The 26,669-nt window shown below is 35.9% G+C and overlaps 1 protein-coding gene across 1 annotated transcript in view; it reads left to right on the forward strand.

Annotated features, from left to right (window-relative positions):
* Positions 1–1,751: 1,751 nt before the first annotated feature.
* Positions 1,752–26,669, forward strand: part of WDR33 (WD repeat domain 33) — a 61,649-nt gene continuing 36,731 nt past the window's right edge. The window contains exons 1-6 of the mRNA XM_065880669.1: positions 1,752–1,955; positions 3,183–3,251; positions 3,826–3,930; positions 6,412–6,507; positions 6,695–6,846; positions 8,519–8,616. Coding sequence (XP_065736741.1) covers positions 1,752–1,955; positions 3,183–3,251; positions 3,826–3,930; positions 6,412–6,507; positions 6,695–6,846; positions 8,519–8,616 — 724 coding nt within the window. The remainder of the gene's footprint in view (positions 1,956–3,182; positions 3,252–3,825; positions 3,931–6,411; positions 6,508–6,694; positions 6,847–8,518; positions 8,617–26,669) is intronic.

Here is a 26,669-nt window from a genome sequence, read left to right on the forward strand (position 1 = left end):
TTTAAGCCTCTTTTGATACGTGTAAAAATCTTTATTCTCATTTGATATCAATAATATTAGAAACTAGAATATTAGGATAATTTTATTCTAATAAAATTAGAAATTTGATGATTATAAAGTGAAAAAAATAGTAATTTTAAAATATACTTTTCAAAGCTGCATCCTTTTAGAATTACTGGAGTAGACATCTGAATTAAAGCCGTTAATTGAAATCTGCATGCTGAAACTTGGTTGGATTTATGGGATAGCTGAATAAACAGATTCCTTCACCAACCTTATTGAGGCAAATGCATTCTAATTTAATATACACACAGCCTGAGAATGTGTCTCATCTCATTACAGATGAACATTTGTCAGGGGTCTTCTGGGATTGCTCCAGAGTAGTGGGAGTAATATGTATTAGATGCACGTTTAATTGCACTGTTTACTTTTGGTGTCTTGGGAGTCAGGACTTATCTCCCCACCCCCACCCCCACCCCTACCCCTACCCCTACCCCTACCCCTCCTCCTGCCCCATTTCCTTTCTGTTACCATTATTAAATGGTTTCAGGAGATACTAAAGGGACAAGGGTGAATTAGCTAGTACTAAGAATATTTTCATCCAGAGGAAATCACAGATTTATTTTCAGGTCCTTTATTTAGTGTCTTTTTTTTTTTTTTTTGGCGGTACGCGGACCTCTCACTGTTGGGGCCTCTCCCGTTGTGGAGCACAGGCTCAGCAGCCATGGCTCACGGGCCTAGCCGCTCCGCAGCACGTGGGATCTTCCCAGACCGGGGCACGAACCCGTGTTCCCTGCATCGGCAGGCGGACTCTCAACCACTGCGCCACCAGGGAAGCCCTATTTAGTGTCTTGAATGAAGAAAGGCAAATGTAAGAATATAGAAAAATAATGGAGAGTCTAATCATTCCTCATTTTCAAGCAAAATTACCAAAATGGTTATAACACACTTTATGTGTTTTTTCATGGTCTGATTTTTAAAATATGCTTGAAAATGTGGTTTTAAATCATGCATATTTGTATTATTGGAATGTAAGTTTAATTGGAGAACACTAAAGTTGAAAAACTGTAAGCTCTTAACATTTTTTTCTTCAGATGTTAGCTTAATATTGCCTTATAAATATGTAAATCCACATACTGAGAAATAAGTTTCTGTGGTAGTTACTTTGAGCCTGAAATTAGATATACATACTTTTAGCATTCATATGAAGTAAGATAGTTTATTCCACTTTTTACACTAGTCCTAGGAAATTTAAAAGGACAAAACGTCAGGTTTTAAAAATTTTTAGTGACTCTTGTATAAAATGGGGGTCTTACGATAAACTTAAAATGATGTGTTTTACTATCAAACATCTAATGAAAACTTCATTTTAAATGTGAACAGTTCTCAGTGATTTTACCTTCCTTACCCCCCACAATTTACCCACCCCACACGTGCACAACACAATTGCCCCAAGCTGTTATAAACAGTGATTTTTCCTTCGATCAGGCTAACTTTTACAGCAAATACTTATTCGCATTTATTCTGTGAATTGACCTTTTTCAAATGTGTAACTGGTCTCTGCTATTAAATTTGATAGTTCATTTTGGAAATAGGTTGACTAAAAGCTAAAAATGGTGCATATTAGGAAAAGGAAGAGAAGTGTAAAAAATGTTCATTTAAAAATATTTTCAGGCAGTGTTACAGTGCTGATATGTTTGTAGTGACAGTACTTTTTCCTTACCCTAGTGTCCTAGAAGGAAAACATCACCATGGCTACAGAAATTGGTTCTCCTCCTCGTTTTTTCCATATGCCAAGGTTCCAACACCAGGCACCTCGACAGCTATTTTATAAGCGACCTGATTTTGCACAGCAGCAAGCAATGCAACAGCTTACCTTTGATGGAAAACGAATGAGAAAAGCAGTAAACCGAAAAACCATAGACTATAATCCATCTGTAATTAAGTATTTGGAGGTAAGTACAGTTAATGTACTTCAGATGACCAAACTTTGGTTTCTTAAAAAGAAGAAAGTTTTTATAATGCAGGGTAATAAGTATACCTGTGTTTTTTGAATTAGTAGGATGAAGTAGAATTTCAAATGAGACCAATCACCTCAATAAAAAAAGAGTACTTTTTTTTTTTACTCTCTGCATGCATGAATAATCTCAAATTATAGACTCCAACTTAAAAATAGGTTTTGTTCTAAAGGTTCACACTGTATTTCAGAAGAGGGTACTTTTGTCCAACTAGGCCAACTTTAAAACACTTGTTAAACCCACAGTGTATATGAAATGTTAAGAGACTACCAGCATAAGAATATTTGTATTAGAACATGTGTTCAGAACAGTGACTTGCATGTCCAAGACACTGGCATGAGAACACGACTCTCCAAACCCCTCAGGGAAAAGGTCTCTGTTTACTTGGAGGGTTGAGCACCTACTACAGTCTTACAGGGTGAAACCAACTCTGACATGGCAAATAAAGGCAGAGTAGGGGTCTGCCTAAACCTGTGTCAGCTTGGCATATCTCCCCTTTGACTTCTTTATTTACTTGTCTTAACCTTTCTTAAGCCTCTGTGATTTGCTTTTTTCATTGCTAACTCCACATTCATCAGGTTTTGGTCTGCTCTGCCTCCTGTGAAGAAAATTTGTCTGCTTTTCATTACCTGAGACAAGTTGTTAAAAGACCTATATGCATATTGGGCATAATTAGTATGTTGCAGGCACATAGCAAAAATATTCATTCAGAGGTAAAGACAGATTTAGGCTTTTTCAGGTGTTTCAGTTGGAAAACTAGCCTAGGAAAGTTTGGGAGGAATTAAGAAAACCAACACCAAGATAAGAGGAATTGTTTTGTGCTGAGGATTTTGAAGGAATTGGGAACGTCTGTCTACCCCTTGACCTTTTTCCTTTTACTAAGGTATGGTCAGTGAGAATGTGTTGGGGTCAGCAGCATCTTGGATGATTGGTTGGGCATAATATGAGTAAAGAAAGGAGGGAAATTCTAAGCAATGTCAGTGTGATAAGAGGGGAAATCTCTTAAGATACCCACTATTATCTGTTTTAGAACATAATGAAAAAGTTTTAGTCTTCTTTTTTCCCCATTTAACGACAGCTTGCATTTTGTAAATATTTACTTACGTTTCAGATTGAGTATAATTAGACAATATATTGATTGATTAATTTATTTATTTTTAACAGAATAGAATATGGCAAAGAGACCAGAGAGATATGCGGGCAATTCAGCCTGATGCAGGTTATTATAATGATGTAAGTATAAGATATGTCATGCTAGCTTAATAGAAACCTCTTTGCTTGGACATTTGAACGATGGGATCTCTAATTCAAACATGGACTTTTCTTTTTACATTTTTATAATTAAAACATTCCTAAAGAGATAATATAACATATCTGTGTAAACCATGGGTTATTTTTTTTTAAATCTCAATTAAAATTTTCCTTTTAATCTGATAACAGATGAACTTTTGATTTGGGGTTTAAAGCAGTGTCCAGCAAAAGATTGCACTGCCTCAGAGTCTCTGTAACAAGAAAGTTAATTTTAAACTTGGCTTGTTATGAATGTGTTTAATTGTGTTGACTTTGAGAAGTAATTATCTGGCACTTGATTTTATTGTTTATTTAGTAATTATGGGCATTTAACTTTCCTGTATCTCCATTTTCTTCATTTAATTACTATAGACTAATTGTAATCTATTATAATAGTGTTTTGAAAGTCCTATATGGTCCTGAATTTGTCTTTAAATGTTGAAGTAATTACCTTGTCATGTCCCTGGTTTATGCCCTGTTTGTGATCTTTAAACACCATTTTTTTTTTTTTTTGTAGCTGGTTCCACCTATTGGGATGTTGAATAATCCTATGAATGCAGTAACAACAAAGTTTGTTCGAACATCAACAAATAAAGTAAAGTGTCCAGTATTTGTTGTTAGGGTAAGTATTCTGTTTGATATATTTTGGATAAATTAACTCTGAATTAGCCTGCAAATATATTTGCAAAGAAAATTAAACATTATTTTAAATGTATATCTGGGATAAAAATCAGTGTATTGCTTGTATTTTTATTTTGAAATATCCAATCATTTATCCACTATATCCACATTTAGTAAGGTAGTACTTTTGGATTGCTTTTCTTCATGTTGCAGTTTCCATAGAATTCTCTCTGAGCTGGCCATGGATATATATATATTGCAGCAGGTGTCTGACTTGCTCTTGAATAGGATTGTTTTGTTACTGTTTAGAGAGCAGCATCTCAAGGCGAATGAAAACTCTTAGGGTTACTAGGAAGGAAAACACCTAAGAAGAGCTGAAGACCAATGGTAGACCATAATTGTCAGCTCCATGAAGGTACATTGTAGGTACTCTATACATTTTCACTAAAATTTTAAAAATATAATTTAAAAATAAATAATATATTAACATGGTTCAAATTATTAAAATTTGAAGGGGTTTGCAATAAAAAAAGTCTTCCCATCTCTGTCTCCCAGGCATCCTGTTAATATTCCCATAGATAATGGTATAATCATTTTTTTGTGGTTTGCTAGTAAGAATGCACTTGCTGGTTAGCAGTATATCAAGTCCAGAAATGTAGGAAAGTTAATAGTCAAAGTGGAGCAAATAAGAATTGAAAAAAATAATGGGACAGAGAAAAAACAGTCATGGCAAACATTGTGGCAAATGAGCCAAATAAGCAGGTCTTATTAGGGAGTTGTTGTGAGAGACAGCCGGGAGAACTGAGAGGGGCTGGAAGAGACTCTGGCTTGAGTTCCATACAAATGTGGTAGTCAATCTTAGGCCTCCTGTTTGCTTCAGAGGCCTATTAGAGTAGAAACCATTAGTAAAGAAACATTATTTGAATGGTTTTTGTATTAGGAGAGCCAACCAGTATGTAGTGTAATTTTGCTTGCCAGGGAATTTGGGAAAAGGAGTATGATGGCAGCTAATTTTAATATCTTGTTAGCATAACACAAAACCTTTTTGGAATGAATAAAATCTAAGCGTTCTGTGTCCTGTATCTTATTAGATGGGTAAATTTCTCATTTGGGAATCAAGCTATAAGGTCTTAAGAAATTTGCACACAGTAGAGGCAAGTCCAAATTACAAGGTATTAAAGACATAAAGACTGTGGGTCCTGTGTCAGCAGTTTGATTGCTTGTAGTATCTACTGGGTTGGGATCCATAGCAGATAACAGAAACTAGGAAAGTAGGAGGATTTTATTAATAAAAATCAAAATCATGATCTGCAGGTAAACAGTAAAAGGCTGGCTTGTCATATATATCTGTGAAATTTACCAAACAGACTTCATTTCATGTATCTCATCCTATAAACACACTTGTAGTTTTCAACTCTGTGTCACACTTTTTACTAATAGGATTCTTGTATTGATATTTCATGTATTTACATCCAAGGAAAATGAACGTGTAATCTATCATAGAAACTTGAAAATAAAAGTAAGAAAAAATATGTTGCATTTTGAGTTGATAAGCATATATCACAGATTCCCTTCAGTGTGCAAATTGTGACATTGAAATAGTGGGGTACCGTTAGTCATGCCTCTGTTGTATTACATTTTTTTGGAGATTAGATTAGCATAAGACCTGTCACTGCCCAATACTGTGAATGAAGAACTTAAAAAAATATATATACATGTATATAGTATATATTGTACATTTAGTTTCTAGGAAAAGTTTGATAGCCTTGATGTCCTTAAATTGGTATGTAATACTGTTTTTTCACAAGACACTGGTAACATTTTTGCCTGAATTGGTTCACTAGCAGCTGTAATAAACCAAATCCTTTATACATTTAGTCTTTCAGTTTTTCTGATGACTGACCATCTTATTTATGTTGGTCTGCCATGTATTCTAGAAAAATTAAGTCTTCGCATATTTTGTTTTGAAATGCTCTTTAGAGTGCCTAGGTGTGTGTAACTTAACAGGTATTTAAAATGCACTTATTGGGGCTTCCCTGGTGGCGCAGTGGTTGAGAGTCCGCCTGCCGATGCAGGGGACACGGGTTCGTGCCCCGGTCCGGGAAGATCCCACATGCCGCAGAGCGGCTGGGCCCGTGAACCACGGCCGCTGAGCCTGCGTGTCCGGAGCCTGTGCTCTGCAACGGGAGAGGCCACAACAGTGAGAGGCCCGTGTACCGCAAAAAAAAAAAAAAAAAAAAAAAAGCAGTTATTATTTTAAATTAATGAGCTAAAGTGCTAGAGCTTTCCTTGCACTGTGTTAATACAAGTTCTTTTCTGACAAAGTACTTGCTTATAAATCTGAGCTATAGTCTTAAGTGAAAGTCAGTATTGTCCACTTAATGTCAATTATTGGATATTTTATAAATAAAGACTTTCTAAGTGTTTTAAAAATTAAGGTTGAGGATTCGTGACCTTGTATAATGTCTTTTTTTTCCCCCAGTGGACTCCAGAAGGAAGACGGTTAGTCACTGGAGCCTCTAGTGGAGAGTTCACCTTGTGGAATGGACTCACTTTCAATTTTGAAACAATATTACAGGTAACAGTAATCATCAGATGGTAGCATCATCCTTTGTTACTGTAAAGAACTTGTTATATAGTTACTTTCTTGGCATTTTAAACTTACAATTGGACAGCTTATTGTTATGAGTTAATATATGCTCCTGTAAAGGCTTCCATCATATATTCTTTTATATAATGTTTACAAATGTTTTATGTTTTCACAGGCTCACGATAGCCCAGTGAGAGCCATGACTTGGTCACATAATGACATGTGGATGTTGACAGCGGACCACGGAGGATATGTGAAATATTGGCAGTCGAACATGAACAACGTCAAGATGTTCCAGGCACATAAGGAGGCGATTAGAGAGGCCAGGTTTATACACAATATACCATTTTCTGTAGTCCCTATTGTCATGGTTAAATTATTCTCTAAGTGTATTCTGGGTGCAGAGATGCATGGGCTCTGTCAGATTCTGGGAAACTTTCTGCACCCTATAAACACAATATTTTTCTTTGTTTTCACACATTCACCATTTTGCTGGCACTTTTCTGAAGTAGTGTTGTCCCGGTATCAGCCTTTGCAATATGTTAGAGATGTATTGTCTGCCGCATTTTGCACTGGTTTTCTCTTTTCGTTTATGGTTAATAATGTGTATACGTTATTCATTTTTATTACCTACTATGTAAGACAAGAATATTTCATTCCAAATAAAGAATTCAGTCTTTAATTATACAACTGAATAAAATCTAAAGCCTACAGAAAACACCTTCAGAGTTCACACAAAATACAAGATAAAAAAGGCTTAAGTGAAGACCCTGGTTGGCTTGGTTATGCCACGACTTCAAAAGGAAAGTATAGGACTAAAAACTCTCACAAGTAACTCTGGATGTGGCAAACATTAATGGATTAATGAGTGGGTTCTTGCAAGCTCTGAAACTGTAAGCAGACCAATGTCAAGAAGACTTTCCTTCTGATTCACTGTTGATAACATCAGTAATGCAAATGTATCATAAGTGGGAGTTTAAAATATTTTCAGTGAGTTGTATATTTTTACATATCAGTGAGATATGTATAGTAGAAATGGAAAAAAAAAGTTTCAAAAACAAGCCTGAAGAATTGCTGCAGCCTCAAGAAAAAAGAAAGCTAAGCAGCATTCTTGACGTTGTGCCACCCACGTGTGGGAGGAGGTTGACATCTTGATAGAGACATCATCCACTGCAGTCACTTGTTTCTACTTTCAGAATCTTAACCAAAGTTATTGGATAAACACGCTTCTGCAAAGACTTTGCCTTATTGTCCTGACCATACATTGAGTTTTCGCAGTTGGTCCTTTCTTAGGCAAAGGGTTCAGAAGTCCAGGGGAGTTCTTAGATGAGAAACTCGATGGTCTTTTACAGGGAGGAAAAAATGGATTCCTCCTTTGCAAGCATATTCTTTGGCTTTAAACAGTCAGAAGGTCCCCATGTTAGTTTTCTTCAAAAAGTGCAACATTCGTGGGATAGCTTGCCTGGAAGAAGGTGTGAACGTTTTCCACAGGCCTATTACATAAATCAGAAACATCATATGTAGGGATGTGTAGCAACCAGTCTTTAAACAGCCTGTCTGAAACTTTTATGAAGTTTGAAGCAGAAGCTCATGCTAATTTTTTGAGCAGTATTCCTATGTGATTTAAAAGGCTTTACAGGAATATTGCAAAGATAGAATTTGTTTAGTTTCTCCACTTAAATCCGCTCCATGTTTTCTGTTGGTACCATAGGAAATACTATACTGGGGAGTGTGGGTAACATTAGTACTAATAATACACTCATAAAGTTCTCTGAATATTGCTGATTGAAAACTAAGAAGCAGCTACTCTGTTGAATTCTTCTTTTGATGAGATACATTTGTTAGCTGACAACATTCTCTTTAAGGGCTTCTTCACTGTGGATACTTCCCTCTCCTGTTTATAACGCAGCACAGTGTTTTTATTTTTCCCTGTCTGAGAAGCGCAGATAATCTGTTAAATGCTGACTTCTTTCCCCTGCTGTGTGTCTTCATGTAACAGTTTCTCACCCACGGATAATAAATTTGCTACATGCTCTGATGACGGCACTGTTAGAATCTGGGACTTTCTTCGTTGCCATGAGGAAAGAATTCTCCGAGGTACGTGTACTAACAGTACTGATTGGAATATTTAAATAGGGAAGGCATTTGTGGTTTAAATCATCACAATACCACAATACCAGCTTACATCTTCATTCAGTTGTTTTACATACACACCCTCTCAGTCAGGCTCTTTAAAGAAAACTGAACTCTCTGGTTCACAGTCATTTTTGTAGATTTTTACTACTAATATTATCTTTGAATTCTTTGAGCTATAAATTAAATACACATGTTCCCCTTCTTCTCCCCTCTCCTCCTAATTACTTACTTATCTGTATGCATCCGTTAGGGCTATATTCCTTTTCCTGCCTTGTACCCAGGATAGCTTTCACCAACATACTGACACGATAATTTTATTTATATAACTCACATTCTCCTGGCAGGCCTTTTACAATATGCATTAGCCAAGGTCTCACTAGCTACACTTCTCAGTATTGGTATTTCTGAAAGGAGGTGGTTTTTCAGTATACCACATTTGTGCTACATGGCCCACTTGTTACTAAGCTTTGGAGGGATTTTTATTTACTTTTATTGATTTCATAATTATAAACTAACATCTATAAATTACTCTATCCTAGAAAAGAAATCCGTATTTTCACTTGGATTAACTTAGTTTTAGACTTCCTAAGGTGGGGCTGTTGAAATACTCACAGTACATCAACACCATTTATGTGAATTCAGTGCTGTTAAAGTAAGTTAAGGAAATTAACTGTGTGTTTTATATATTCAGTACAAACATTGAAACAAAAAACATTTACGCTTTTAACTAAATCTCATTAGTTTATTATTAATTGGGAAGGTAGTTTTCTCAAGTGCTTAATTTGAACCTATGCTGATTTAACAAGGCATACATTCTGTTGCATACTCTTCGTTCCAATATGCCATGAAAGTAACATCTTCCTCTGACACATAAATGCAGGGTGGGAGAATGGGTGCCACAGACATTGGGTGTCAAGCAATTACTATTCAGAGATTGCCCTTTTTGTTCAAGAGTCGGCAGAGTTAGTTATCTTGGTTGACTTATAAGTTTTTTATACCTTTTTCAGAGCTTTATTTACAGCATATAGTGTCGATGCTTTCTAGACAAGAAGCTAAGTATTCTTGATATTTAACCCATATTTCAAGCCAGTATTATTTTTTTTAATCACAATTTTTAAACATTCCTGGCTTTGCACATTTTGTGTGGGTTTTACCCACAGTAACGTATTGTGATAGCTAGCATAAGGATATAGCACCTTCACCTGTCATAGAGAAGGGGTGTCCTGACAATGAGGTCATAATATTGTACAGCTTCAGAACTAGGTGGAGCCTTTGAAATCATCTAATCTGAGTTACTGTATGGATGAGCATCATGACCCAGAAGGCTTAAGTGACATGTTCAAGGTAAAAGAAGTTCAGAGCCAGGACTAGCATCCTGTCACTTGACAGCTAGCCTAATGCTACACTAATGTTGCATCTTTCCTCACTATTAGTAGAAGTTTTAGCTGCTAAACAGTGATAAGGGAAACAACTTTTTCTAGCCTTTGAAAATCCTAAGAAATATAGAGGAAACCAAATAATTTTATTTATTGAAAGTAATTCTAAAGGATCAAAACCATTAATTTTACAGTGACCTAGGACTATAATAACTGTAAAGTCTGATACAAAACCACTCTGCATCTTGGATTAAATAAAGAAGAAGAAGAAAAGCTACTATAAGATAGCATTTTCGATCCCAAATTCCAATGAAGTGTTATTCAGTTTTGGTAATGAAACTGTTTCTAAATAGTGCTTAGGAACTTTTCTTCTGAGATGTAGTGTACATGAGTTATTAGTCAGCAGTTAAATATTTTCAGATTTGAGTCCGGGTGGATTTGGATAATGTGGGTGCTGGGTCATTACCTGTTCTTCTCATAGCTTAAAAAACACACCAATATCATGTCTATACTGAGAGTTGAATTTTATTTTGTATGTGGGTGTTCTTTTTAAGTTTTCACTATGAAAATTTCAAACATACACAAGAGTATAATGAACTTGCACGTACTTTTAGGATTTGTATTCTAGCTTATTCATGTTTTTTTACTTCCTTCAAACAGTATTCTACTTGCTTTATGGTCATGATTTTTTTCTTTGTACCTCAATGAGTATATGAGAAGTATAAATATATAAGCCAAGTTAATTATACCACCCAAGTAGTAGTTCTGATAGTGGATCTGGTGTAGTAGACGGGTTTTTCCAATTTTCCATTTTCTATCATTCCTCATTTTTCTAAATTTTCTGAACTTTAGAGATGATTATAAAATAGTGAAACCAATGTTGTTATAATTTTTCTATTCTTCACTTGGTGGCTTGGGGATCAGGGGATGATGGGACTCCACTTGTCTCAAGGGTTGATGTGAAATTCTTCAAATAAAATTTGAAGTGAACTTAATTTAGGTCTGTTCGTAGAGAGAAAGGTGGGTCACAGAGTTAAGCAAATAGGGTGGCCTCTAAAATGTCAGTTGCCCTATAGAAAGGGGGTGATGTTCATGTAGCCCACATGGGCTGTGTGACGCCAGGCAGGTAGGCATATTCCGAAGGCATATTAGTCTTGTGCATCAGACCATCACTTGGGATTAAGAAAATCCAAGCACGTTTTGATTGAAGAGGATGTTTGTGATCACGTAGTCCAACTCTTTATCTAATACTTTTCTACATCATTCCCCAAAACCAGTTTTCTACTCACAAAACATTTTTAGTGATACGGTATTCACTACCGCACATGAATCTCTTTTTCAATTTGCGGTAGCTCTGATTTTCAGAAAGTTCTTTCTTTATATCAGAAACCCACTTTCTCATAACTTGTCCTGCCTTCTGGAACACAAAAAATTAAGTCTGTACCCTTCTACATAGCAGCCCTTTAAGTATTTAAGCTCTCATGTCTTCTTAATGCAGTCTTTCAGCTATAAGCTTACAGGATCCCTGTGAGTGCAGAATTTACAGTTGCTTTTTAGTGTCATTACTGAGATTGTTCTTATGCTTCTTGGAAAAAGAAGTTGCACAAGAGAAAATAATCAGTATTTTTAACAAAAAATGAGCATCGATCTATTGCCAGATTTGCTACTTTGAAGTTGTAATGTTTGGTCCATAGATGGGAAGAGGAAACACTTGTGAAATTGAATATACTGCAACATTGAGAAGTACCATGTATATGTCCACCCGTTTCCAAGGCATATGCATATCAGCATAATTTATACACATTTATCCTTTTCTAGTATGAATTGCAGCACTCAAATTATGGACTGCGATTAAAATAACATTTAAGCACCAGGAATACATGAGTCTAAATGAGCCTCTAGGTGTTTATGCACTTGACTCTAAGAGAAATAGAGGCATTAAAATCCATTTATTTAATTAGCATATATTATATGCATGCTATCATAGGTAGAAGAAATTTAAAAGAAAATAAGGTATGATGACCTCCTACCCTCTTGCTTCTTAAAGTTTAGTAGGAAAGGTAAGATATTGTCACAAACAATATTGTTGGATATTAGGGGAGAAGAGTCATGAGAGTATTAGAAGTGTAGTTAAAAAAAAAAAAGTGTAGTTTTATCAGTGTAAAGTTAGAAGCAGATCACTTGTGACTAAAATGAAAATGTGAAAGATTGAAAATGTAGAATCAGTAAGAATACGGAGTAAATTTTAATGAGAAGCATAATTATATATTATATGATATATAACATGTATATTATATATAACTTAAAAAGAATCCAGTTTACCAGCTTTAGCATGCTTTAATTTTGTTTTACCTTCTTGATTTTAACAACAGTAGCTGACACATTACACTCACTATGTATCAGGCATATTTTAAGTACTTCATTTAATCTTACCAGTAACCCTATGAGATAAATACTGTTTATTCCACACTTTACAAGTCAGTAACCAAGGTACAAGAAAGTTAAGTAAACCTCCCCAAGGTACTATAACTTGTAAGAGGTGAGGCTCAGATTTGAACCCATGTTATTTCACTCCAGAGTTCATGCTCTTATTCATTATGTTAAACTGCCTGTTTTATGTTTTAAAAATATCATCAGCATGGATGTAATAACGTCTTCCTGAGCTGTGATGACAGAATTGTCGAGTTTTTTGGGGGCAAAGGAGAGAAGTGTGGGTAGAGGTAGAGAGAATTTAGGTTTATTTCAAGTTTATTTTACCATTCTTCTTTAAAGCTGTCCATATAGGCTATAGGTTTTCAATGTATATTTAACAACCAAAAAAATTAAACCACAATGAATAGTTCAAACTGCAGGTGAGTTATAAGCTAGGTTATATAAATAGAACATGGACATAAGGAGTTGTACTGAGACTTACTCAGGAGGTAAGATCTGTTTTCAGTTTTAAAATATAGCACTCATGGAGAGGGAATGAACCTGAGTACACACAGCTTATGGAAAAGAATACTATTAGTATTTTTACTAAGTCTCTGCGTTTCCGTGCCTGATTATATTTGGCTGTGGTTCTTAATGAGATAAACTCCTCTGCAAAGATCTTTTGGTTCAAAAAGTGTGTTTTTGAACTGTGTAAAGACATGTTTACAAAGTCTGAGTGTTCAAAAAAATCGCTGATTTTTTTTTTTTTTTTCTTTTTCTTTTTTTGGCCGTGCTCTGCGGCATGTGGGATCTTAGTTCCCCTACCAGGGATCGAATCCATGCCCCCTGCAGTGGAAGTGCGGGCCACTGGACTACCAGGGAAGTCCCCTCTGATGCTTTTCATTGGAAATAATTTTACTTATTTAAAGTAAAATTGGCAAACCATGAAGTTTATGAGTAATGGGCCTAATGTATTTGTACAGAACATTCCACAAAATCCTTTCTGTTCTCTCCAAGACGAAAAACAAAACACCCAGCTTCCTTTAAAATAAATTGCCTATAGCAGAATAACTCCTTCCACTAACATAGCATGTTTTAATATTAAAAGTACTTTAGGCACATCTTATATAATCATCCAAACAATCATGTGGGCCCATATATATATATTAATTGACACCTGTTTTATCTGTGATTCCTTATTTTGAGGAAGCGTTTATTTAAGGCTCTTTTTCCTCTGCTCTGCTGAACAGACTGGATCATGGTAGGTTCTCCTATGTAATGATAAATAACTATCTGGGTATATCATGAGAGGGAAGAAGACTTAATATTTACTTCTAAAGCAAATTATTTGAAGAAATTAGTGTAGTAGTGTCCTGAAATAGTCATTTTATATAATCCATTCACAGTTTTACAGGAATTGTTTTAGATTTTTATGCCGGGTTTTGTCCTTTCTAACTCTACACTTAAGATATTGCACAAATGTGGCAAAAACTTGTTGAAAATAGATCTTAGCTTTCTTGGGATGCCAGTGCTACACACTGTTACTGTCTTATCCACTGTTACAATTAAGAGTCGAGTTATTTCCAGACATTCTTTTGTATATAAAGATTCCAGTTTTTTGACAGCAACAAATCACTATGACTCGTAATCCAGGCAGTCAGTTTTCATCTTTGCATTTAGTAAATATTCTGTAATTGCTTCAGTTTATTTTGAGTGAGGCTTAAATTAATTTCTGTTTGCTGAGGAATTAGTTACCCTCTTATAGAGCTTCTCAGCTAATCAAGTTTTTGATAGTTTTTAAAGTTAAATTTCAGAGCTTTGGAAAGAGCTGATAAAAGTAGATAAATACACAATACCCTTTTGGCTTCTTCATTTCTACTGGGTAGATCCTTTAATAAAAGTATATGATTAAAATATGGTTATCACCACAAATAAGTTATTTGCCAATGAGGGACATTAAGTACCAAAACAAATATTGGTTTTTTCATAGTCATTTTTTTCCCTTTACTCACTTTTTTATTATATATCTGAAAAGCATCTTAAAATTTCATTTAAATCATATCTCAGGAATTTCTAAGAAGCACCTGCCATGCTGTGATCTCTTTAGTTATAAAGAGATTAGAAGAATTTCTATTTAAAGGAAGAAATGGTAGTTTCTTGGTCATTTATCCTTTTTTACAGATTGTGTCATAAAATAGCCTTAATTTGTCCAGAACACACTATTATGTCTCAAAATCAATCTGCTGAGGCCTCGTGATGTTTTTTTCCGCTGAATATAATTTAATATAGTTCTCTTTGAGAGAAGTTTACCTTCTTAGCATGATTTTAGAATACTTGCATTAGCCCAGTGAACTGTACCTGCTTTAACTTGATGTTTTTAAGTATTGCACTGGTTCTAGGGAACCCCAAGGAAGGCCCAGCCACCACAAGGTGCCTTTGAGCAGGGGTAGGTGGAGCTTCTCCATAGCCCAGTGTGCTGCTTTATTAGAGCCCTCCCCCGACTAGTATATGCTCCTTTGTCTATAGTTCTGAGTGGGCAAAAGTGCAGACATCATGTAGAGATCCAGTTTAGGATATATGGCTTTAAAAGTGGCCAAGTTGTTGCTGTTTTCAGGCTATGTATGTATATTTTTCTCCTTTTTAAATTATCTGTTCAAGAGTTAAACCTTGAGCATTTTCTGCACCTGGCATCTCCCTTTGACAGCTTGTGGGAATCCCCACTCAGTTTCCAGGTTTGTTTTGTCAAAGGTGGAAACCATAAGTATTCTACCACATTAAAACAATTAGGAAATACTGAGGGAAATCAACATGAGTGCAGAACCAAAGTACAAAGGTGAGTCCAAGAAACTTCATACCTGGGAGCTCAATATTTTATCTGCAGTGGAAACTTTTTATATATTATTAAACAAAAGTAATTTTTGTTACTAGGAGTCATCAAAGGTTAGAGTAGCTGGTCTTGGTCCTGTAAAGCCTATTAATTGCTTTTTCTAATAAATAGTTTTAACTCTTACTCTTCTGAAATGAACTTCATTGATAATAACTGCCACACATTAAACTTTTTAAAAAAGGCACCAGTGCACATGCGCACAGCACACAGCCTCTGAGAAGAAAAGTTTACAAAAGGCTCATTAAGGAACATTACTGCTTCCATTGAAAACCGGTCGTTTGGAATAGGTCATGCTAAAACAACCCTATTTTTCTAGAATTACCGGAGGGGGTCAAGGAAATTGTAGTCAAACCGTAGTCAATCTTTTGAATTCATCTGTGAGTCATGGTAGAGGATCATGGCTTTATAGCTGCATGATTGGTCATTTCCAAAAAAGTTTCATTGGGTGTTTGTTATCTGTGAGGCAAGTGTGCAGAGAGTGCGGCAAGATCCTTTACTTGGCCTCTGTCCTGTTCAACATTTTTTATTAAAGATGGGCTTGCTTTGCAAATTTACAGGTAATTCAAAGTTACGCGCAGAAATTCTCATCTAGAGAGAACCTCTTGAATCTCATCAGGATTCAAGAAGATAGTGTGATGTTAAACTTAATAGAAAAGTATATTAAATTTTAAATAGAGATGAATGTAAAGTTCTGTATTTAGGTTTTCAACCTCAATTCTGGAGTTTATTAGACTGGTTTATTGGAGTTCATATGAAAACGATCATGGGTTTTAGGTGATAAGTGTGAATTCTTGAGGTGTCATGCCTTCCCCTATTTGTAAAAGTGATGTTCAGAATGATGGGGCTTAATTATTGACAGGAGATGATTAGAATGGAGAAGGATCTGGAAATCATGAGGACGAGTAAAGGGAAGTTTAGTATTCAACTTGGATAAGAGATTGAAGAAAAGTTTTGTCATTTTCAAATATTTAAAGGCTTTTGTATGGAAGTAGGATTGGATTTATTGTATATATTTCTAGAATAAAGAGGATGGGGAGAAAATAGGACATCATATTTGGATTTAATTATGGAATTTTTTTGTTGAAAAGAGAATGGGCTATTGTTCTGTGAGCTGTTAGGCTTTCCTTTGCTGAAGTTGTGCCATGTTTAGCTTTGCCAACTGTTACGGAGATTATAGAACGCACTCCTTTTTCAGAAGGATGGTTCTATTTGATAATAATTAACCTGGATTAGGTTGTCTGTTAACTGTAGTTTCATGTTTTAAGGCAGACCCAAAAGCCTGAAAGTCAAGCATGTGGATACATTCATTACAAAGGGTTAAGTGGATGGGATGTTATCCCATGAGGAGATACTGCCACCTTCTGTTCTAAAAATATTTTTGGTGAGACATTAGATCATTTAATTAATCCTATTGCTTGAGGTAATAAATGGAGCCTCAAAGCCACCTCATCTTATAAAAAATATTTTAAAATATTTATACTTTTAGATCATATTATACATATACAGTAAAGTACACAAATCTTAAGTGTACAGTATGATGTATTTTTACATATTTACACAGTCATCTAACCACCTCTTAGATGAAGATACAGAGTGTTTTCAGCACTCTAAAGGTTCCTTCCTGCCTCTTTTCCACCTAAGCCTTCTATTAGGTAGTTTAGACTTTCCAAGATATTTTCATTAAATTATTTTTCCTTTTTTTCTACTGTTCTTTATTTTGTCATTTTGTGGTTTCTGTCATCTCACTTTCCCTTGTGTGGAGTTTTCTTAATTTCCTTTCCTTGATTTGCTTCTGTACTCTTTTGAAAATAATGTTTTACTATTTTTTCTGATTAGCTTCTTTTACTAGTTTCCTGCTACATAACAGAAGTTAGTGTATAAAGAGATAGTATTGTGTATTACTACAATCACAATCTGAATGTGATTCACAGTTTCAGCTGTTAGCAGCCATGTAAATCACATTACTGTGGTTGTGTCCTCATGTGTATAATGGGGATTAATAATAGTACCAACCTACTAAGTTGCAAGAAATAAATGGGTTAATTCATAAGAAGCACTTAACTAGTGCCATAAAGAGTGTTCAGTGGATGCCAGCTATTACGTCATTTCCAAAGGTAATTTCAGAGCCTGTTTCCCTGTCTCTGCCTATTTAAGGATTAAAATGGTTATTTCAGAAGTGTATTCTACTTTTCTCATTTAAATATTTTTCAGCCATTGTCATTAGTTTTTACAGTAGTACAAGTTTTTATTTACAGGTAGTCCGTAAATATGAACACTTGTTTAAGCAGAGTTGTCATGATTTTCCAATGTTTTCAGGTGTAAAAAAGTTCAGCGCTTAGAATTGGGCAAAGAGTAAAGGGAAGTTTAGATCTTAAGATCTCATATGGAAACATTTAAAGATGCTATTTTAATTGGTAGATGAATTGAATATTTAATGATTACCTACTGGTCAAGATGCTGTGCTTGATTCTTTTGCTGATATATTTACAAGGCATGATCTTGTCTCTCTTAAGCAGCGTTTTCAGCATTTCCCTAGTTCTTTCATTTCTTCAGATGTTTTGTAAATTGGCCTAGTACTATGGTGCACATAGTGCTGAATAACTGAAATCCAGCAGTCTTCACAGCTTATCACACTGCAGCAGATTGTGGTAATTGGTGTCTAGTCTGATTCCTTGGGACAGCATTCATTTTTCTCTGAGGAAAGAACAGGTATTTTTTTCCTATTGACTGAATTTGATCACAGTTTTAAACTTCAGACTCCATTTAGCAATATAGTAAAGTTGAGTGAGCTAGTGATAGCTCTGGTAAAGTGTCATTTCTGTTTGTCATCTTTGATGAGGAATGTGATAAGCAGTAAGTTAGAAGTTTTGGGGAAAGTGTATTCCACATATTTTTTGTCACAATAGACAGGACTTAAATATAGAAATCTAGTATCAACTGTTTCAGCCTCCTGATCATCCTCTGTCCCCATCCCATCCAGCTTGCCAGCTGACAGCCGACTGGCTGGGCGTGTAGCCTATTCTATCCCAGAAGTCTTTGGTGGAGTTTGTTACAGGGTGGGATCTAGATCCTTAACATAGGATGTAGCAGACATGGGCCCGACTGATAAAGTGATTCTAAGAGCAAACAGGATGATATTACAGGAGGTATTAGAAGTTAAAGAGCATTCATTGTAAGTTTGATGATTTCTGAACATAAATCCTGCTTCTTTCTTGAGGTCATATAGTACACCACCCGCTTTCTTTTTTTTTTTTGCGGTATGTGGGCCTCTCACTGTTGTGGCCTCTCCCATTGCGGAGCACAGGCTCCGGACGCGCAGGCTCAGCGGCCATGGCTCACGGGCCCAGCCACTCCGCGGCATGTGGGATCTTCCCGGACCGGGACACGAACCCATGTCCCCTGCATCGGCAGGTGGACTCTCAACCACTGCGCCACCAGGGAAGCCCTAATGTTCTTTCTGTAGGCCCTCAATGTTTTGAAATACTTCAGAAGTTTGGTGTTTTTAATATTTTACATATTTTTTGTAATGGTCAAATCAGATCATTTAATTTAGTTTTCAGAGATTTATGGAAACTTCCATTTTCATCTTTTTCAAGTGGCTTAGTCTAATTTTTTAGGACATTTTTAGTTTTACAGATTTAATGTGCCATGCAAATGTAAATCACCAAGCGTCTTCTGGGTAAAAATAAAATCTTTATTAAAACAAAGATTCAAGAGTACACTAGGCATTTTGTTTGGTTTATTAAATTCTAGCAGAAAAATCATTAAATGTTACTATAAAATACTTTAACTTTTTGAATTAAGTGTTTTAAATGTAGTTTTTTCCTTTTTATTTTGTACCTTTTTTTTTTTTTAGGGGTATAATTGCTTTTGTACTTTTTATTTTTTAAAAAAGGAAAATCTGCTATCCTTCCACTATCCTTATTTCCTGTGTCAGGAAATAAGATGCTGACACAGCTCTGATTTGGGAATTGGATATTAAGAGATTGAAGCCCGTGAGATGATAGGTGCTTGAAAGATGCAGTTTGGTAGAGGAGAGTTTCAGTCCTGGAGGAGGCTCACCAAGGACCGTGATCATTGTAAAGGACAAGGCTTGGCACTGTTATTAAGGTCTAGAATGTAAAGAGAGAGTAGTCAATATTGTGGTGTTTCCTTCATCATTATTTTACAATCACATTTGAAATAAATGTGCTAAAATCCAGCAGGCAATAAATTTGCATTTCTTGAAAAAATAAATTGAGAAGAGATTTACGGAGGAGGTTACTGTAAAATGTAACTTATGAATATTTAGCCCGTTGTTCCCTAAAATCTTTTATTACCTCATTTACCACAAACTTCCTTTTCCTACTGTAAGTTACACAGACATTACACGGTATAATATATATTGTCTTTGAACAAACTTTTAAACATGTTTTGCTATATTGAAGTCATGGTTTTCAACTGCATGATGGCATCAGAAGATGAGTTTAAATCATTGCTCCTTCTACTTGTTGAATAACCAGGTTTTCATGATCCATAAAAAGTAAATGGTAATGCCTATATAACAAGGGAAATCAGATTGTAATATATGCAGCACTTTGTGTGCTACATGTTAGAGGGCAGTGGTGGTGAAAATGTTTTCTCTCACGCAAAATGCCCACATAGTGCAGGTTCCTAGGAAATGATGTGCCTTTGAAGACAATGACTTTCATGTTTGGGATCTCAGACTCCAAACTTACATCTTCTGTGGCCAGGAAGGACACAGTAGGCACTAGGGAAACAGCATACATTTACCCATATCCCCAACCTTAGACATGAAAATCTTCCGGTTATATCTGGAAGGTAAGGAATGGGTGATTTTTTTTTTTTCATAGTTTTTTTCTTTCTTTCTTTCTTTCTTTTTTTTTTGTGGTACGCGGGCCTCTCACTGTTGTGGCCTCTCCTGTTGCGGAGCATAGGCTCCGGACGCGCAGGCCCAGCGGCCATGGCTCACGGGCCCAGCTGCTCCGCGCCATGTGAGATCTTCCCGACCTGGGGCACGAACCTGAGTCCCCTGCATCGGCAGGCGGACTCTCAGCCACTGCGCCACCAGGGAAGCCCTCTTTCTTTCTTTTAAAGCGGATTTTATAGTTGATAAGTTAAAAGATGTTTTCTGTTTTTTCTTTGGGCCAGAGAGGGGCTTTTTAAAAATTATTATCCTCAGGTTCTTTAAGACTTCTAGGTTTTAACTTTTGTGTTAAACATATAGTTATGAATAGATTAGCTTTAAAAAAATTTTTTTTGACAAAATGCTGATTTTAGTGTCTAGTAGATTTGTTTGTGTTATAGAAACTTGTTTGTTTTAAGTTGGCATTCTCGGTTTTTTTAACCTCTGGATGTGATTAATTCTTACAAAAGTAACGTTCAGCTGTAAATTGGGAGATTTTTTTGCACATCTAAAAAAATCTTTCAGTGGAAAAGTACTATGAAAATCTTCATTTTCTTCTCATACTAACCTATTATCTAGATTTTCCAGTAGTTATGGTGAGCACTTTTTTTTTTTAAGAGTTATTTTCTTCCACCTTTTCCTTACATACCTTTGGTTTTATTATTGCTGAGTATTTTCCTGGAACCCTTTTAAAAAATACTTCTGAATCTGCGTGTAACCCAGATACTTGAGCATATGCCTCCAGTTGGATAGACGCTTGATGAACTCGTTCTCTTGGTCATCTTGGCTAGATAGGCTTCTCCTATGCCTTCTCAGTATGATTGGCAATAATGCTTTTTATTTTATCTGAACTCTTCAGCACATACTAGCATGGCTTTGACATTGAAAGCAAAAGGGAAGAAATCTTATGCCAAAATCATCCAAAGCTGCCCTCCCTGTGAATTATGAGATGTGTATTAATAAGGCATGTTTTAGAGTCATTTTGTAACCCCAGAACACTTAGTCTGTTTTATTCTACCATTAGTATTGACAAGTGTAAGTGCCTGTAGTCAGAGACCCCCAGGAGCATACCTGTAGTTGAACAAATTGGATTTATTACTCGTCGTAAGCAAAGAACACAGACCATAGGGAACCACGGGGTATCTCAGTAAGAGGATGTTATAAAGATTATATTATAGGATTTGGAATTTGGGTAATTGAGGTAAGGGTTCAAAGAAGTGAGGTCTATCACTCTTTTAGCATAAGAGAGATGTTTGGTATTTTGTAGGTTTTGCAGGACCTTGTTTTTGTTTCACGTCATCGTGATCTCAGAATGACTTAATTTGATACAGATGTTCAGTGAGATTGTCCAACAGGAGAACAACATGGTTTAGCTGTAAATGTCGGATCAGTTTTTAATAACATGGAGGCTTAGCTGTGAGCCTCAGGTTAGTTCTCAGAGATCAGCAACTGCTTCACCCCCCACCACCCCACCCCACCCCCCGCCCCGCAATAGCATTTAAGTCCAACTGGCTTCGCACTATGTAGGGACCAGCTGGGGGAGGTCAGGATTTAATAGCGGTGACCTGTTGGGTCTGTCACTTGAACAAGCTGCGGTGATACTGACAGGTATATTTTTACAAAGCAGAGCAGTTGGGAATCATGCCAGTTTTCAGCTGGCTAGAAGTAAGAATACTCACAGTTTATTATTCAAGGTAAAGATTCAACAGAAGAAGCCTATCTTGCAGTTTCCTAGGAGACAAATTTTGTTCTGAAGACCTTCACATTTAAAAAAAATTATCTCCAGACTTGCATGAGCAGATGCTCCACAAATACATGATTTTTAAAAGCTACCACTTTCAAAATCACAAAAATGGTAAGAACTACCTCATTAATCATAGGGATATTTTTCTATGCACTATAATACAATAATACAATGCTTACTTTAGTATATGAAATTAAGATACCATTAAAAGTGATGCTTTCCCCCACTATCCTAAAGTAGGACTCAGCTTGCCAACGGATGCACAAAATAAATCGAGACAAAGTGCAGGTGCTCGCAGACTACCATGGCTTGCTGCTGAGATGCTGAGTGTAGTTCCTAGGGAAGGAGCTTGGTGGCGCCACTCTTGTTGCTCAGGGTGTCCACTGCCTCTATCTCGGTTTTGCTGCAAAACAAATGCTTTTTGCCTTTTTTTTTGCAAAAGCAGAAATTCTCTTTGGATTTCTTTCTGTTAGCAAAAATAGGTAGAAGCATACCTTGTTTTATTGTACTTCGTTCTGTTGCACTTCACAGATAGTGCATTTTTCACAAATTGAAGGTTTGTGGCAATCCTGTTTCAGGCAAGCGTATTAGCGCCATTTTCCAATAGCGTTAATTTTTAATTAAGGTAGGTACCTTTTTTTAAGACATACTGTTATTGCGCACTTAATAGATACAGTATGTGTAAATATAACTTAAGTACTGGGAAACCAGAAATTCATGTGAATTGCTTTATTGCAATATTTGCTTAATTGTGGTGGTCTGGAACCGAACCCACAGTATCTTGGAGGTATGTCTGTACTAATGTAGATCTTTCATAAAAGCAAAGTGGTGTAAAGCGAACTTTGGAAAAGCACGGGGTACCTTTAGTGGGTAAAAACATGTCCTTTTTAAGAAATAAGATGAGTCAGTTTTGCTTCATTAATCTCTCTGGGAATCTTAGGGTTTATTTTACTAAATTTAGTGTCTAGGAATTACTTTTTCATACTTTAGGAGTTCTTTATATCTGGGAAGAGTCAACTGTTTATTTTCTCTGTTGTCTTTGTTATTATAATACATAGCAGTATACACCAAAGGGATTTTAAAGGTTTTTAAGACTATGAACACTGTTTTAAAAAGCCTTACAATTAATAATTATAATAATTGTAAAATTCTTTATGAACTCTCAGGTTGACTTAAGGCAAAAAAAAGGACCGTGTTTTGAAACTCCACTCTGTAGTTTATTCATGTGCATCAAAGATCACTGAAAAGAAATGTATATTTATTCATTTATTTAAGTAATTGCTGTGCACTGTGTGCCAAGCTAGGTGCCAGGCCCTGGGTATGGAGAAGGGAGTCAAGCACTTATTCTTGTCTTCATGAGCAATACAAGTGATAGCTGGAGATTTTTGGTTTCAAAGCATCACTTTTAATGGTATCTTAGTTTCATATACTAAAGTAAGCATTGTATTATTGTATTATAGTGCATAGAAAAATATCCCTTGATTAATGAGGTAGTTCTTACCATTTTTGTGATTTTGAAAGTGGTAGCTTTTAAAAATCATGTATTTGTGGAGCATCTGCTCATGCAAGTCTGGAGATAATTTTTTTTTAATGTGAAGGTCTTCAGAACAAAATTTGTCTCCTAGGAAACTGCAAGATAGGCTTCTTCTGTTGAATCTTTACCTTGAATAATAAACTGGGAGTATTCTTAATACTGAATCTTTTTGTCATTTGGTAAAAACTGAGTAAGTTTTAATACTAGAAAAGTTAGGTTTGTAATTAAGACTTGACTGTGGGTACTTATTAAAAGTATAGAGCATATTAAGATAGTGTCACATGATTAGAGAATTCAAAATGTCTAGCTCCATTAGACAAGCAAGACACACTATAGGCAAACCAGTCTCTTTATGTGGTACTACTAGTTTTGCCATTGGTCTATAGAATTTTCCTATAGAAATAAAGAATATAATCATATTTTGTCATTGAAATCTTCATGATAGCTTTGAATGTTTATGAGAATCTCAAAAACCTTTAAGAAAGGATTTAGATTGCAAAACTTTTGAACTCTTGATGCTTTTAGTAGAGCAGTAGTAGCATTAGGATATGGTTGATTTGGGCCAAATGTAGATGCTAGAATACATCTTCATGTAATTTAGGCACAAAGGTTTGTGGTACATTCTCTCGATTTAAAGTGTCCAGATAAGGTTTTGTAATTTAAAATTAAATCTATCTAGGCAGCAACCCATTTTCATGATCCCCACAAAACTCACTTTTCCTATTATTTACTATAACCAGTAGACTTGCATCTATGTTTTCTTTGTAACTATCCACTTACCATAAGGGTTGTTGTGAAATAGTACCAGTTTACTATGTCTTTTTATAGTCAATGATGAGTGCAAGTCTGTTTGTAATGTGTCATTTTTTTTCTATAAAAAGGGAGGGGTAAATTTTCTGTTTGTGTATTGCTACCTTTAAAATATAGGAGAATACAGGAATTCCCTGGTGGTCCAGTGGTTAGGACTCTGCACTTCCACTGCAGGGGGCATGGGTTCAATCCCTGGTCGGGGAACTAAGATCCTGCATGCCACGCGGCACGGCCAAAAAAATTTTTCCTTTTAAAATAAAGTATAGGAGAATATAGTGTAATTGCTGTTTACAGTGGTTAAGTGACAAGGAAGAAGAAATCATTAATGTTGTCGAACCTCTTCTCCAGCTGCTTCAAAATTCTGGCTACAGTCATAGTTTCTACTTGGGCAATCTTTGTTTTTTCGTCTGGGGTACTTTAAACATTACTCATCTGAGAGCAGCAGGTATGGCTTTGAATCCCAGCTCTGCTGTTGGGCAGGTCAATCTCTCTCAGTATGCACTTCCTCCTCTGTAAAGTGGAGCTAATGGTACCTACCTCACAGGGTTGTTGTGAGGGTCCCAGAAGTACACAGAAGAAGGCACTTCTCATGTTGTAGGCATGAAGTAAATGTTGCTTAAGTCATATATGTGCTAGGAAAGATGCAAAAAGCATGGAGGGTGTAAAGAAAGTAACACATTTAAGTTTATTTGGTTTAAGAGGAAGTTGGAATTGATTAGGAAAGATATTATGAAGGGTTCATTTAAGAGGAGATTACTAGATCAAGAATTGGGATGGGTTGTCATATGATTATCCTATTTCAGTAGTGATTCTTAGGTTTAGATGTGTCATTGATAAAATTAATTGTATTGTAAGCCACATTTAAATAAATAACATTATATTGAAATGGAACTATGACTTATTTTTTAAAGCTTTATTTTTATAAGTCCTCATACTTTATTTCCACTGTCATCTCAGAATCACAGCATTACCTTAAGGCAATAATTCACTCCCACCATTCCCCATGCACTGTCCCCAAAGTTCTGTTCCTTTTTTTGGTTGCTTGCTTGTTTGGTGTTTGAATAGATAATACGTTTGAATCTTTCCTGAGAATCACTAGCTGTTTTTTTGAGTTCTAGTTAGGTAGATTCATATTTGGTGAATATAAGATATACTAAGTTATTCTATAGATGCAGCAGAATTTTCTTTCCGTTGCTACTTTTTACTAGGTTTATAATATCTTGAAAGGATATAACGGCCAAAAAAATGATAGATCTCTGCAGTGTGAGTTATTTGGGCATTTTAAATAGACATTTTAAGTTAGATCAAAATCACATACTCCATTTCTAGCAATGCAGTCACATTATAAGTTCTTATTTCTGTTTTTCTTCAGTCTTTGATTTTCTCCTTATATAGTTGCCTTTTCTAAAAATGAGTAGTAAAAGAAAAATCATTCTTCAAGCACAGTTAAGGTTGAGAAACCTTCACTCTGCCACATTACTTTGATTTTGTGTTTGGTATGAAGGCTGAAGATGAGAATTAAAGACCAGAAACTGAGAACTTTGTGGTCCCACACACCCCAACATCACATGGGTCCCACAGAGCACAGACAGGCAGTGTTGCTGCAGATAACCTGGTTAACCGGCATTCTCTCCCTGGGAAACACTGATGACACAACTTAGTGTGGTTGACTGGCAAAGAAATGTATAAACTGCGGTCATACGTCTACACAAATGTGTTCAGAATACAACCAAGAGACTGAAGCCCACTATCAGTATGTATCTTTTAAGAAGTGTTCTCACTAGTTCAAATGGGTTTACGTTGATTTTTCCACATCGTGTCCTGTCACCGGAAAGATGACAGATGATGAGTACAAATGCAGGCTGACTTCATAACAATTACTGACCTATATGTGGATATCACTTGCAACCTTGGCTTTATTAGCAGCACCATTTCCTAACCAACCAAGCTGAAGACCACATGCAACATTTTAAGATGCATTTTTTTCATCAGTCATGCATGACGACAAGTATATTCTGTGTATCACGTGGAAGTGAGATTTGGAGAGAATTGTAATGTCTGGATTCACACATTCCTACCATGTGCCATATGGAAGGCTGAGATCTATTATGATGCATCAGTGTTGGGGGAATGGAGGGGTGGAAAGGTAAGGAAAGAATTGGGTAGGATTAATGTTGAAGATGTTTTCTTGAGAATTTTCTGCCTTTTACAAGGGTAATAAACATTCATAAAAAGTTCAACCACTTAGAAGTAACAAGTCAGTGTCTTGCCCTCCCTGTTTCCAATCTCACATTCAGAGGTCATCACTATTCCATTAATAGTTCGGTGTGAATGTTTCTACAACT

Source organism: Phocoena phocoena, chromosome 7, assembly GCF_963924675.1.
Source record: "Phocoena phocoena chromosome 7, mPhoPho1.1, whole genome shotgun sequence".
In the NCBI taxonomy this organism is placed as follows: domain Eukaryota; kingdom Metazoa; phylum Chordata; class Mammalia; order Artiodactyla; family Phocoenidae; genus Phocoena; species Phocoena phocoena.